Raw genomic sequence first — 12606 nt, forward strand, 5'->3', positions numbered from 1 at the left:
AGTGCGCATCCGCCTCACTGCCTACAGCTCCAGCGAGCCACCTCTCCCAGGCTGAGAGTGCCCAAGTCAACCATGCTTGCAAGGGATAGGCGGCTCTCAAGGAGAGGAACCCCAGCACTGCATCAAGAAAGGAAAACAGACCAACACGGGGCCAGCTGGCTTTTCTGCCAAGGCTGCTGCAGGACCAGAAGAGCCTCCTTGAGCTCCTGTCTAAAGCTGCAGCTGCTGGGCTTGGCTGGAGAGGGGCTACAACAAGCACTGGAGTTTCTGCCTTCCTCAAACTCGCTCACCTCCTCCAGCCAAGCAGCATGATGGAGCAGTGGAGCTTGGCTGGTGAACTGTCCCGGAGCTGAGGGCACCCTGCTAACGTCTGGATCAGAGACGCGACTCGAGATGTTGGGCTCCAAGGTCCTTCCCTCCTCTCCCGGCTCGGCGGCACGGGCGGCAGCAGGCATCCGTGCCGTGCCTCTCGCTGGGGGAAAAACGCACCCCAAGCCTGATGACACTGCAAGGCGTTGGTCGCTCGGCGCTGACACCCACTGCAGTGCCGGCTGCCCTCCCGGCCACGTGGGCAAGAGCCCTGCCCCGCGCGGATGCTTATCCAGGCCGTCAGTCGGGCAGAGCGCTACGTGAGCGCAACAACAACCACCACCCCAACAATTTTCAGCCAGTTCAGTGCAGCATATTTCCAACTTCTTGGCAATCACAGAGAGAGAAGCATGTGAAAAATGCCCCTCTCTCAGTGCTGACTACCTTCTCCTGAATACCGCAGGGCTGAAAATAAACATACCGAGCTTTGGCCAGCTAGGCAGAAAGCACCAGCACCCGCAAGGCCGTGCCACGGGGAAAAGCACCAAACCTTCCAATGCCCCTAAAAAGATGTGGACAGTCTGCTGCATCCCAGAGCGACCATCCAAAGGAGCTCCCTTCTCTTGTCCCCCAGACCGCTGCTATCCATAGGACAGATACTGCTGGAGGGACATAAACAGGGAGAGCAGATCCAGCCCACACCTTGGCTGTCGGCACACAAAGCTGCTCCCCAACCCCCTCTTCACCAGTCCCATGTTTGTGTCACCCAGCTGCTACAACCTCTGCCACCTACACCTACAGAGAGCAAACCTACACAAAACGGTTATTAAAACGGCGCGATCCTGCCTATCCTAGTGCCAGCCGCGGCTACGACTGGTTCCACCTCACCAGTGCAAACTCCGGAGCCAGGAAGGCCAGCAGCGACAAAGGTGTGCTGGGCTTACCTTTGAAGGGATTTAGATCTGGAGCGCTCAACACCGACAAACTGCTGAGGCAGGCATTTCCTCAGGTGTATAAACACCACGGACGGCAAACACCAGCCTCGCAAGAATTCTCCTCCAAAGCTGAAGAATAAATTCAACGTGTTTTTAAATAATTATGGATGAATCATTGGAAGAAAACGTCTATATTTTATCTTCAGTCGCTGACACTGATGGCGCAGCTCTTTTGTTTTTACTGTAATTACACGTTCCCACCGACCTGCGCTCTCGGCGCGCAGCAGAGCACTTCAGGTAGCAGAAAACCTAAAGCACAGCTGACATTTCCTTTTGGCCTTTGGAAGTGACAGAACAGTTAACACAAAACTTAATTTATTTGAAGTGGGAGGGGGAAAGAGAGGCCGCAAGTTAATTTCCCTTAGAAGCCCCATGGTCCCCACCCAGAAACCTGCAGACAAAAGAATACTGCCTTTTAAACTGGTAGGTTAGGTCTGAGACCAGGGTGAAGGTTTGTCAACCGTGACAAGCTACGGCTTGTTTAACCCTCCTGGACCGGAGGGTTGAAAAGTCTAATAAAACTGAAGGGCCTTCCCTAACAAAGCTGCTGCCACTTAAGGAGAACATTCACACCCATTCAGTAGGGTTTGGGGTTTTTGGTTTTTTTTTCAAACATGTAAAAGTATTTGGAGCCACTCAACTGAGCAAATACACACCAAAACACAGCGCCTGGAAGCGAAGCTGGAAGAAACAGCTGGAAGAAACCAGAGTGAGCAATAAGGAGCACAGAGAGAACAGTGAGAGTAACTCACCATGGAAGAGATAACAAAAATGCTGCGTGACCTCCCATCGCTTGGATGCCTTTCTAAAATAGACATTTCAGCCTGACCACAAGTTATTGTGCAAGAGGCACTGGGTGAAGCTGCATGACCTGTTATCTCCGGGATTACTAAAGGAAAGTTTTTCCCATGCCCATCTGGAAAGCTTCCTCTCTTCAGAAGGAGGAAGGTTGATGGATCAGGCTCCTCCAGCCTCTTCTGGGGAAGACCCAAACCCGCTGCTCAGGGACAGCGGGATGCTCAGCCTCCTCAAATGCCTCCAGCTGGGCTCATTGCCCCAGCCGGCAGGACTCACATCGCCCCAGGTCACAAACTTCACTGGGTGTATCTGGAGGGGAAAACCCGCAGTGCTGTTTTACAAGGTGACAAATCCTACGCTCCAGTGACACATCCTTTGCTGCCCGTTTCCATCTTGTTTCAAGCTCATCTATTTTTTCCAGCATTGGCCCATCTTGAAGAAAAGAGGGTCAAGCGAGCCTTTTCAAAGGAGCTTTTCCCAAGAGAGAAAAACAAAGTTTCCCTGGATGTGCAAATGTTCAAAGGCACACTAAATAGAAATACTTCCACAACAAAGGGAGCAGCTTCTGCCGGTCCTTTTCCTGGCAAAGCCCTGGAGCAAGCAACAAAGGACTTGGGCGATGGTCTTTGTCCAGCGCTCGCAGATCGGCAGAGGACACATGCGGCACACACCTGAGGTTGCCAGCGTACCCAACAGCTTTCTTTTGTGGCTTCCCTTAAGAAGCAACATTTTTCATTTCCTAAGAAATAAATGTTATGACAATCACATGGACTGAATTAAAAGTACAAAGACAAGGTTGCTTAGCCAAAGACCCTGACTTTTTATTAAAAAAATAAAAAATACATGCCCTGTGGAAATCCAATCTGGGTAGGGCCGTAAGGAGAGCAAGAAGGTTCCAAGGTCATGTTTTACAATCTTTTGAAGAAGGAATGAAGCCGATGTCCGAAGGAGGCATTTCGTGCTGCAATCTGCACAGAGCTTCCCTTTCTTCAGCACGCTGCAAATGTTACAGCGCCAGAACTTGCTGTCTTTGCTCGGGCACTCTTATTTATACACAATAAAGCCCTTGTGCAGGAGATCAAGGCTGTATTTCACTGATTTGACATGATGGTTAACCTGTGAACTTTGCCCCTGATAATAGAATAATTTCTGTTTGTTGATTCCTCTTTTGGGATCATCGAGGGTAAGAGTCGCCAGCCCAGCTCTCATTTGCATGTCTGGTGCCACATGGTTTTACAGCTCTTACTTCCCTGGGACAGAGCCCGGACAGAGTTAATCAAACCCAGTAGCTACAGCTGGATAGTCACCTCTCTTCCTGGATCCTACCTGTAATGCCCAGGAGATCTCCTGCGACTTGGCTCTGATTTGCACTTTGCTTGGGAAAGCTTGGGGAGGTCCTCAGCTCCCTAACTATCGATCCCACGTGAATACACGCGCTGGATGGGGGTCCCAAAGCAACCGCCTGGACCAGGCTGGCAGCGTGGGAGCACCAGGAAGCCCCTCTTCCAGATAAAGCTCACCCCGTCTGAAAAGCCAAGCGAAGAAAAAGACCAAAATATACGACTGAGAAGGGTGAATCTGTTGGACACTAGAGCCAACCCACTCTACATGTCAACTGCTGAAAAAAAGGCAGTCCCACCTCCCCCCTCCTACGGCTCTCCTCCTTCCAGAACCAGAAATTCTCTGAACACATCCTGGAGATAAATGACAAAAAACCTAAACCTCCAGAAATAAAGGAAAATTAAAATGGAGAGAGAGAGAGGATTGAGTGTCTCCAGTCCACAACAGGACAAGGAATACGTGGGCATCAAAGGATTAATAAAACCCAGTAGCTTCTGGCATTAGGAGGTCCTGGTGCTAACCAGCAGGTCTTGCTGGGTGTTTCAAAGAGTCTTTTTCCTCTAGCTATAGTATCCCCTCACTCTGCTGTTTTTCATCAGGATAGATGAAAGCTATTCATCTATTAGCTGTTTAGATCAGCTACAGACCTTCCAAAAGCTGGTACTTTAAGGACAGATTACATCTCCAGGGGCCACAGGACCAAAAAATTCCAGGTCTTCCCACAAAAGGGTACTCTGTAGTGTTCAAAGGTAAAGTCCAATTTCCGATTGGGTTTTACAGAATTTGGGTAATCTGACTTAATACTGCAACAGTTCTACTTAAGTTCATCACTGACACAGAACGGCGAAGAACCCGGACCCGGGCTGTGAGTAACGATGGTTCTGCGCTCACACGCAAGCGTGACCTGCTACTACCTCCTTTCCGAGCGTGACTTTGGGCAAAGCCGCTCGCTCTGACACATGGCGGCAGGGAACAAGATGTCAATACGTTGATGACGTTCTCATATGGGGCGATACAGGAGAAGAAGTTTTTGAGAAAAGGAAGATAGTCCAAGTGCCCTTGTCAGACCTTTCCCAAAGTGCCCGGAGCGGGGGATTCAGGGCCGCACCAGCAAAGGGGCAGCTTTGCCCCGATGAGCAGAGAGAGGGGCTGCAGCTCCTGGAGGAGTTAAAACCTGAGCCATGTGCATAGAAAAAAAATGAGCCTCTTAACACACCAAATCAGGCCCAAACCAGCTGATTGCTAGGGATGGTGGATTTCCAAAAGGACTGCCTTCTTCGTAGAGTCCGAAGTTGCACTTCCAAGTGAAGCAGGCAGTAATCAGCTAATTAGTAGCATTGGGATGGCTGGCGTCGGACCCGTTTTATACCTGACACACTTTTTGAGCGTAGCTCTCCTCCAGTACTGTCCCACTTCCAAATCACCTCCACGAACTAAACAGCAGAGCTGTGGCAGCCCATTGCCACAGACGGGGCTGGTAACAAGGCACCAAGGAAAACCAGTCTGCCCCACGCCAGGACGGCACACCGCCGGCTGCCCCACGCCCGCAGGCAGAGCAAAGCCCCGCTTCTCAACCAAGTGTCAGATCTTTTCAGAAAGATGCTCGGAATTATATTCACCAGCAATTTGACTTTTTAATCATTTCAATTACTGTGACTAAAACCCTTCAGTTGGAACAAAACCAGGGAAAATAACCCCTCTCCTTCTGAAACAGCCTGCCTAGCTTAACAGACCATACCAAATCAGGAAGGTTTTTGCTTTTGTGGTCTTCACATATTTCATTTAATGCAGATAATTAACCTCAGTTTCTAATTTCAAATCCTCTACATAAGGAAGCGAAGTGATTGAATACATTCACTGACAGATGGAAAATTAAAATATTACTCCAGCTTCTACATGTGGCTCAAAAGACAAGGCCTTGCAAAAGATCTTTCTTCTTTTATTTGACTGATTAACTGTAATTTGCTTAATGGATTTAAGGATGAGCCTAATAATCCAATGATATTTCCAGGAACCTATTTAGGATATCAGCACCTCCAGTCTGAGTTTTTTTTTTTTTTTTTAAAACACTGCAATTTTCTGAACTACACATACAGCTGCTGCTGAAACCAGATTTCTCAATTGATTCTAATAAAATCAGGCACATGATTAGTTTTTGATGGACAGTGACGGCGTGACTGGCCTTGCACCACGCAGCCACACTGCTGGAACTTCTTGGAGCACCTTCTGAAGCCCAAAACCTAGGGATGACCCATGACGAAGGGTGCTCTGGCAGCCAGTGTCCCAGCCCAGCAGACAGGGAAGACTCCTTGCACGGCCTGGGAAGGTGGGGAAGTCAACAGCTCTACCCTAACAGCAGGCCTGCATGTGTTCCCCCAACACCCCCATACTCTTCTCAGTCCCTTTTCCACCAAGAAAGCCTGGCGTAATAGGATTTCACAGTCTGTCTCAATAGTTAATAAATCCAGGATCTAACAGGCTATTAAAGGAAAACATCCAAGAGGCAGTAATTTTTAAAACGTTCGATGGTAACTAATTATTCAAGGGATTAGTCCATTATAACGACAACAAAGGAACTCTTAAAACATAAAGGCGAGCTCAAGTTGAACGGCAGATCAAACCCAAGGTGTACCCACACCGAGGCTCAGCGTCTGGGTGCACTCTCAGCATCCCGGGATCGGTTCAGCTCCCATTCAGCCTTCTAGCACCCAATTCTTTCTGAAACCGGGCAGAACCCAAACCTGCCCGACTTCCATCCCTTCTCAAAACACAGTATCTGATGCGTTGTGCCATCATTCTAGTGCACATCAAAATAAGGCCATTGCCAACACTGGACCAGACTGGCCATGTCTGTCTAACCCAGCCATGAAGCCCTCCAAGGATGGAGACCCCTTCCCCCCCGGAGACCTGTTCCTGGGCTGCATCGCCCTCATTATTTCCCCCCCCAATGTCCAATCTGAACCTCCCCAGCACCAGAAAAAGGTGGATATAACTCCTCTTTCATGTTTTTAAGAGAAAAGATTCTGTAACCCAAATAAAACACAGTCACAGCAAAATAAAGTAGCTGTTCGCTGGAGGAGGGGAGAAAACGCTACACATTTATCAAAAGAGAGTGCTCAAAGCTTAACTACCTGTCTTTAAAAAGAAGCCAAAGCACTGGTCCATAACCAAACAACAAACACACCACTTCTTCATCTTGATTTGTGTAGAGGCAAAGCCACGGGCACAAAAGGTATTCTTCGTCAAATAAAATCCATTTTAAAACTTGGCAACCGCCAGCATAAATACTTTTACACTGTTAATGTAAGCACTTCCACGCAGAAGTTTCAGCAGTTTAACAATGTATTTAAAAAAGCTGGCGTAACTTCTGTGCAAAAACACCATCAGTCTTTGTCTTGTATATCTTGCAGCGCTCCGGTCAGTAAATTACCACTTAGCACTATTAGCATCGGACCCCACCTCCCTGTTAGACTCACTAGCTTCTCTCAAGAACAATGCACAACCAAAACTATTCTTCTGTAACTTGTTTTCTTTAAATTTGGAAATAGCCACAGACTCCAAACAGGCTTGTATTGACTACAAGTGGTGTTATGGGCCCAGCAATTTTAATTCACGCTAAGTCAAGCTAAGCATCCAAAACTTTTCTTTCTGCCTTTACATACGGGTATAACATTCAGCAGCTGCTTTTTCCCAGTGACCAACCTCTCGTGAAGCTCCAGTAGCCTGGCTCCAAGATGCACGCGCCGCTTCTCTGGTTAAAAGAAGCATCGGTAAGACTGCTGCTGCATAAGCATTTGTGATTTTGCATCCCCAGTTTTCCACCCATCCGGTACAATTAACACGGATTCCTTCGCCACACAGCCTCAAGTCAAAAGTGTGCAATTTAGTACTTAATTACGAACGAAACAGCAAACCTCAACATTTCGGCACCTTCATGATGCAGGCCCGGCTTCTGGCCGCTGGACCATTTACGCTGCCTAAGCACGGAGAGGTCGCACATCTTCCCTGAACCAGCTCTTCTCTCCGTGCTACAGGAGGTCATTGCATCATCTCAGACCAGAGCTTGGCACAGCCTTCTAAAAGCTCCTTCAGGTCTCTCCACGTGCTCTCTCGGCGTACCCTGCTGTACCACCTCACCCCTCCGAGCCACCCACACTTGTGAACCGCCGTGAGCTCAGTCAGCTCGGCACTGCGGAAACCGAAGCTGGCATCGTTCAGCCGGCTTACTTTAAAAACGCCAAACCACATGTATATCCAAGCCCCCGTTGGGAAATTATGTCCATCTGTGCCCAGTAGCTCCACCACAATACTCCCTGACGCCTGACACCTGGACACCTCACCTACCACCACATGTCCTCCCACCCTTATCCTCCACAACACGCTGTGCACTTCATGACACGGCTCAAAACCCAAAACTCCTGGCAGAACCAACCCAGCTCTCCCAGCTTGCTGGTCTTTCAGAAGAGACAACGGCAGAGCTGCTCACAGGTAACACCATGCGCTCTTCATGCTCCGACGCAGAGCTACAGACGCGGCAGAAGAAACCCCCCGCAGCAAGAGACGCGACCCGTAAACCGTTCGGTTTCACCACCGAACACCCAATTTCCAACATTTTAAAACAAGAGCAGTTTTCCTGGAGCGCTCGAAATCCAGGCTGCAGGATGGTTCTCAGGCACAGGTTTAAGTTCTGCTCTTCGGATCCGAGGAACGCCGTCCCGGCGTGTCAGAAGAAGGTTAATGAACGATTTAGCCGCCCTCACAACCACGTTAGTGTCACTTTCGGAAGCTGCGAGTTAATGCCCGAGATCTTCGGGGGTTATCCTCTTTGAAGTTCACTGATCCATAACCAATGTCCAATTAATTTTCAGGAGCCTAACTATAATGACTATTGGCCTTTTCCTACGCATACAAAACCACAGTGGGTAACGGCGATGCTTTTTGGCTTTGGGATATTCCCGCACACGCACGCACACTTGCACACCTTCAAAACATCCTGCCCAGTGAGGGGTTGCCTTCTGCTGTTTGAGGCATTTTTTACGTTTGCGCTGCCGAGAGCATCCAGCTTTATGAACTTTCTGCTGCAAAAGATTTGGAGCTGATTCAAGATGCTCATTTGGTGACAGAGAAGTACTTCTGGTGCATTTGCTCAGATTCCTCTTTATTTAGGGTTTCCATGGAAGCCAAGGAATAGAAGTTCAATCTTGGGAAGATTAAACAGGCCCTCAGATATAATGCAAAACAGCTTATTTCAACATTCCCTCAAGAACAGAAATGAGAAATTCTTCCACACATACACAAAAAGAAAAAAGTTTGTGGAAATTTTCAAAACAAACCGGGAGGCGAGAGCTTTTGCTTCTTGCCACCAGCGGCCCCACCAGCTGCCAGCGCCCTTACTCGGGTGAGAAAGTAAATGAACAAAAAAATCTTGCAGGATAAAGATGCTACGATTTAAAAACCAGCTTATTCAAGACAGCTATTGCTATACAGCATCCGGGAAGTAAGTTAATTCAACCACAAGGTCTTGCACAAAGAGGAACAATCACCTCATAAATTAGTATCTCAGCAGATTTTGTAAGAATATAAAAACAAAGCAGAGATTATGCAGTTCAGCAGCATCTTCCATGGCGGTGCTGTGGGCACTGCTAGAGCCGACATACCAACATTCAAAAAAATAAACCAAGTGACTTATATCTTCACTTACTCCAGGCTGAAAAATGACTCCTGCTCTGGTGAGAACGGTAAATGTTTCCATGCCTCCCTACCCGACAGGTCAACGGAGCGTCGGTAGCCACAATGACAGGCTGTTGGACACTACAAATTAACAGTAATGCGTTCTTCCTGACCTCCATCCCCCAGGTAAAGACTTATGTCACGTTGTTCCCATCTGGTATGAAAACGCCCAAGACTGAGGAACTCCACTCCAAAACGCTACTATTTCACTGCACGTTTCTTAACCATTTTGAAATCCGGCACAGACCTGTCCGGATAATTGGTAAATGCATTTTTTCCTGGAGCTGAGAAGCAGAGAGTTGCATGCAGGTTTTTGCTACCTGCTCTAGTAAGAAAACTAAACACGGCTGAACCTCAAACAAGTTATTTTCAACCTTAAAGCCATTTTTGCTTAAATAAAGAGACACTTCAATCCGAGACTTTTCTAATCCTTTGCTTAGAGCGAGTACCTGACCGCTCAGTGAAAATGCACTTCATGAAACATTCCAGGTTTTTATTAACTCCACGGGAAAGTCCCAGGACCCTGGGATATTTTTTTCTGACTCCTGATTAAAACAGCGGGAGCCCACATGAATTTCCCTCCCTCCCCCGCTTTTTTTTTTTCCCCTCCAAGAGTTTCACATGCAACATCCCCCTCCTCCAAATCTGTAAGAAAACAAGAATCAAACCGAAAACATTTCGCCAGCTGAAAGGCGCCAAGACCTTGCGCGGGGCGGGATACGTTTCCAGCTGCCAGCCTAAAGGGACGGCCGAGGGAGATTAAACACAGAAATGCTTTTCATAAGGCAGGCGGCTTTGAAGAGGACAGTTCAGCTACTTCATGTCGTAATCTTCACAAAGCGTCAGATTTTAGCCTAAGCAGGTCTTAAAACAAGGAGATTTTATTAAAAAAAAAAAAAGAAAAAAAGAAAAAAAAGGAGGAATGTGTTCTGGCCGGGTTCTGTTGATTCAGCAAGGGTTAGACACACACACGCTTATTGATCCCAGAGAGCTCCCTGCTAAGTTAATTGTCTGGAATTTTAACTGAGCTCTCAGCAAGTTTCAAAATCCATGCTGGCTGGAAGTGGGTGGGGGACTAGGAAAAAAAACAGGCTGCAAAACTGTGCAACTCCTCTAGTTTAAAAAAAAAAAAACCCAACACCCACAGCAATGGCTTTGATGAAGGGAAAAGCTGCAGCAGGGAATGGTTTTAACCGGATTTGGTGATTCTGACTCTGACACCGCTGGAGTTCAGTGCCGGGAGTCTTGTGTGCAATGCAGTACCATTTTCAGGGAGCACGATGGTCCCGGTTTGACCCATATAAACCTTAGGGAGGCGAGGGTATCTCCTGCACGCTTCCCGCAGCCTCTGGTTGGGGCTGATCACAGCGATTTCCCGGTGTGTTTACAGAGAGCTCTACCTCGCCTGCGTTCCTGTAACCTCCTCCCGCTGACCTCCTGCCGGTGTGGCTGTGGCCAACCCCGAAGTGCAGCGTGCCTGACCGCCTGCGTATGCACGAGGACTGCCCATGGCTCTGCACTGCCCACCAAGCCCTACCTGCCTCCAGACCACGCTCGGCAGCAGCTTCCCCAGGTGAGGAACGTGCTGCAGGGATGACTCGGGGCAAGCAGCCAGGAATGGCCACAGACACCCTTAAAATAACCCGCGACTTCTCCGAAATAAAGCTTTGCTTTCCACCAAAGCGCCCACGCGACACCATTCCGTACCGGTGTGGATGCTCCCCACCACCCCTCCCGTGTCCGCGGCGGCTCCCCGCTCTGTTCCCTGGAGGCACCCCGCAGAAGGGTCGCTGTCCCGGTGCTCGCCTACCTGAACTCCCTCCCCTCGCTGTAGCGCCGAGCCGAGGCGGCGCGCTGGGTGGCCGTCTCCAGAAGCAGCTTCTGCGTGAGCCTGCTGGAGGGTGCCGAGTCCCTGCCGGCCTCGGGCTCGGCCTCTTGGTCACATTTCCACTCCTCGTCCTCGTTCAGAGTCGGCAGATAACCGGGTAGCCCTTTACCTGTCCCAGACCCTGAGCTCGGGTCACTATAAATTTTTGGACTTTCCCCACCTGTCCTCGTGTATTCCAAATAAATATCCGACTTAAGGAACAAAGGGTAGGTATTATCTTCTATCATGCACTGAATCTCTGTTTGGGCCTGGTCAAACATGTCGGGGTCAATCTGCAGTTTCATGACGCAGTCTTTGATGAAGCTTTTTGTGGCCGGTTTGATCTGCCGAGACACAATGCCGTTGTTGTCGAGGATGTATTTTTTGTAAATGGCTTTTGCCAGCTTGAGTCTTTTTTCCTCATTAGACGTGCACGGCTCCAGCTTCCTGAAGCCGCTGCAGGCAAACCAGAAGTCCAGCAGATCTGCGCAGTCCTCCTGTTTCAGGAAAGTCCTGAAGAGGTTGATACCGTCTTGATCATCCAGCAAGGAGTGCAGCGACTCGGCCCACTTCAGGTAGGGTGGAGTTGGCGAAGCACTCCCCTCAGGCTCGTACCCCAAATCCAAATCGGAGCGCCTCGGTGTTGCCGTGGACGTCTCGTTCCTAAGCACGTCGCTTTTACCAGAGTAGAAACCATGGCTAACCGGCCTTGGATCCGTGGACACGAGTTCCCCCTCCTCACCAGGAACCGGTGGCCTCGGAGCATCTTCAGTGAAGCTTCCTCCAAGGTCCAAGGGGAAGCCTTTCCCCTGGATATTCATTTTTCTGGTCCTTGCTTGCACAGGAACAGTGGGGGACAAGCTCAAATCTCAAATCGCCAATACTTGTAGGTCCAAGGTGAACAAGTTTGTTCGGCTGAAACAGATGAGGGGGGAAAAAAAGTGAGTATCGCTGTAAATAAACACTCTAAGATGACAAACAACTGAATTTGCTCTGCACCATCACTGTATTAACACCTCTTTTTCAGAAGAGTCAATGGCAAAGCTCTCAGCAACTTCAGAGAGCACAGAACTGGGCTCAAAACAGGCACCCTGTAAAAATGACAGTTGCAGAATATCCCAAAACTTTACATCCAGCATTCGGCATCACGGATACGGCTGGTGCAACGCTAAACCAGCGGCCAGTTTCACAGGGCCCTGGGATCCGGCAGTCTCCACATCCGAGAGATCTACGCTCAGGTACCACGTGCCATCTTCTGCGCTGCCATTAACTCCTCTGCACAGCCTACCTGGACAGCACATGCTGTTTACACCCGTCTAGGGAATTCTCATCCCCAAACAGGAATTTAAGGCTTCTGAAAAATACTCTGAAAAGACTATCCACTCAGTCCTGAAAGCGAGACTGCACCTTAATCAAACACAGGTGGCTTTCGTACGCTGGAGTGACATACCAGCGCCACATTCCTCGCAAATCTCTGCGTTTCAGAAATACACTGCGCCGCCTCGTCTAGCTCCGGGGGAATCCAGATGCATCGCTGACCCCAGTATTTTGGGCATCTGGACCACA

General features: G+C 49.1%; 1 protein-coding gene across 1 annotated transcript in view; it reads right to left on the minus strand.

The window, feature by feature from the left end:
• The window catches only part of AXIN1 (axin 1), a gene marked incomplete at its 3' end in the record, with an annotated part of 53981 nt that extends 42022 nt beyond the window's left edge, over positions 1 to 11959 (minus strand). Inside the window, exon 1 of the mRNA XM_010152709.1 lies at positions 10984 to 11959. Within this exon, the coding sequence (XP_010151011.1) occupies positions 10984 to 11861 (878 nt within the window). The remainder of the gene's footprint in view (positions 1 to 10983) is intronic.
• Between the last annotated feature and the right edge of the window lie 647 nt (positions 11960 to 12606).

Source organism: Eurypyga helias, unplaced genomic scaffold (assembly GCF_000690775.1).
Source record: "Eurypyga helias isolate BGI_N326 unplaced genomic scaffold, ASM69077v1 scaffold17685, whole genome shotgun sequence".
NCBI lineage: Eukaryota > Metazoa > Chordata > Aves > Eurypygiformes > Eurypygidae > Eurypyga > Eurypyga helias.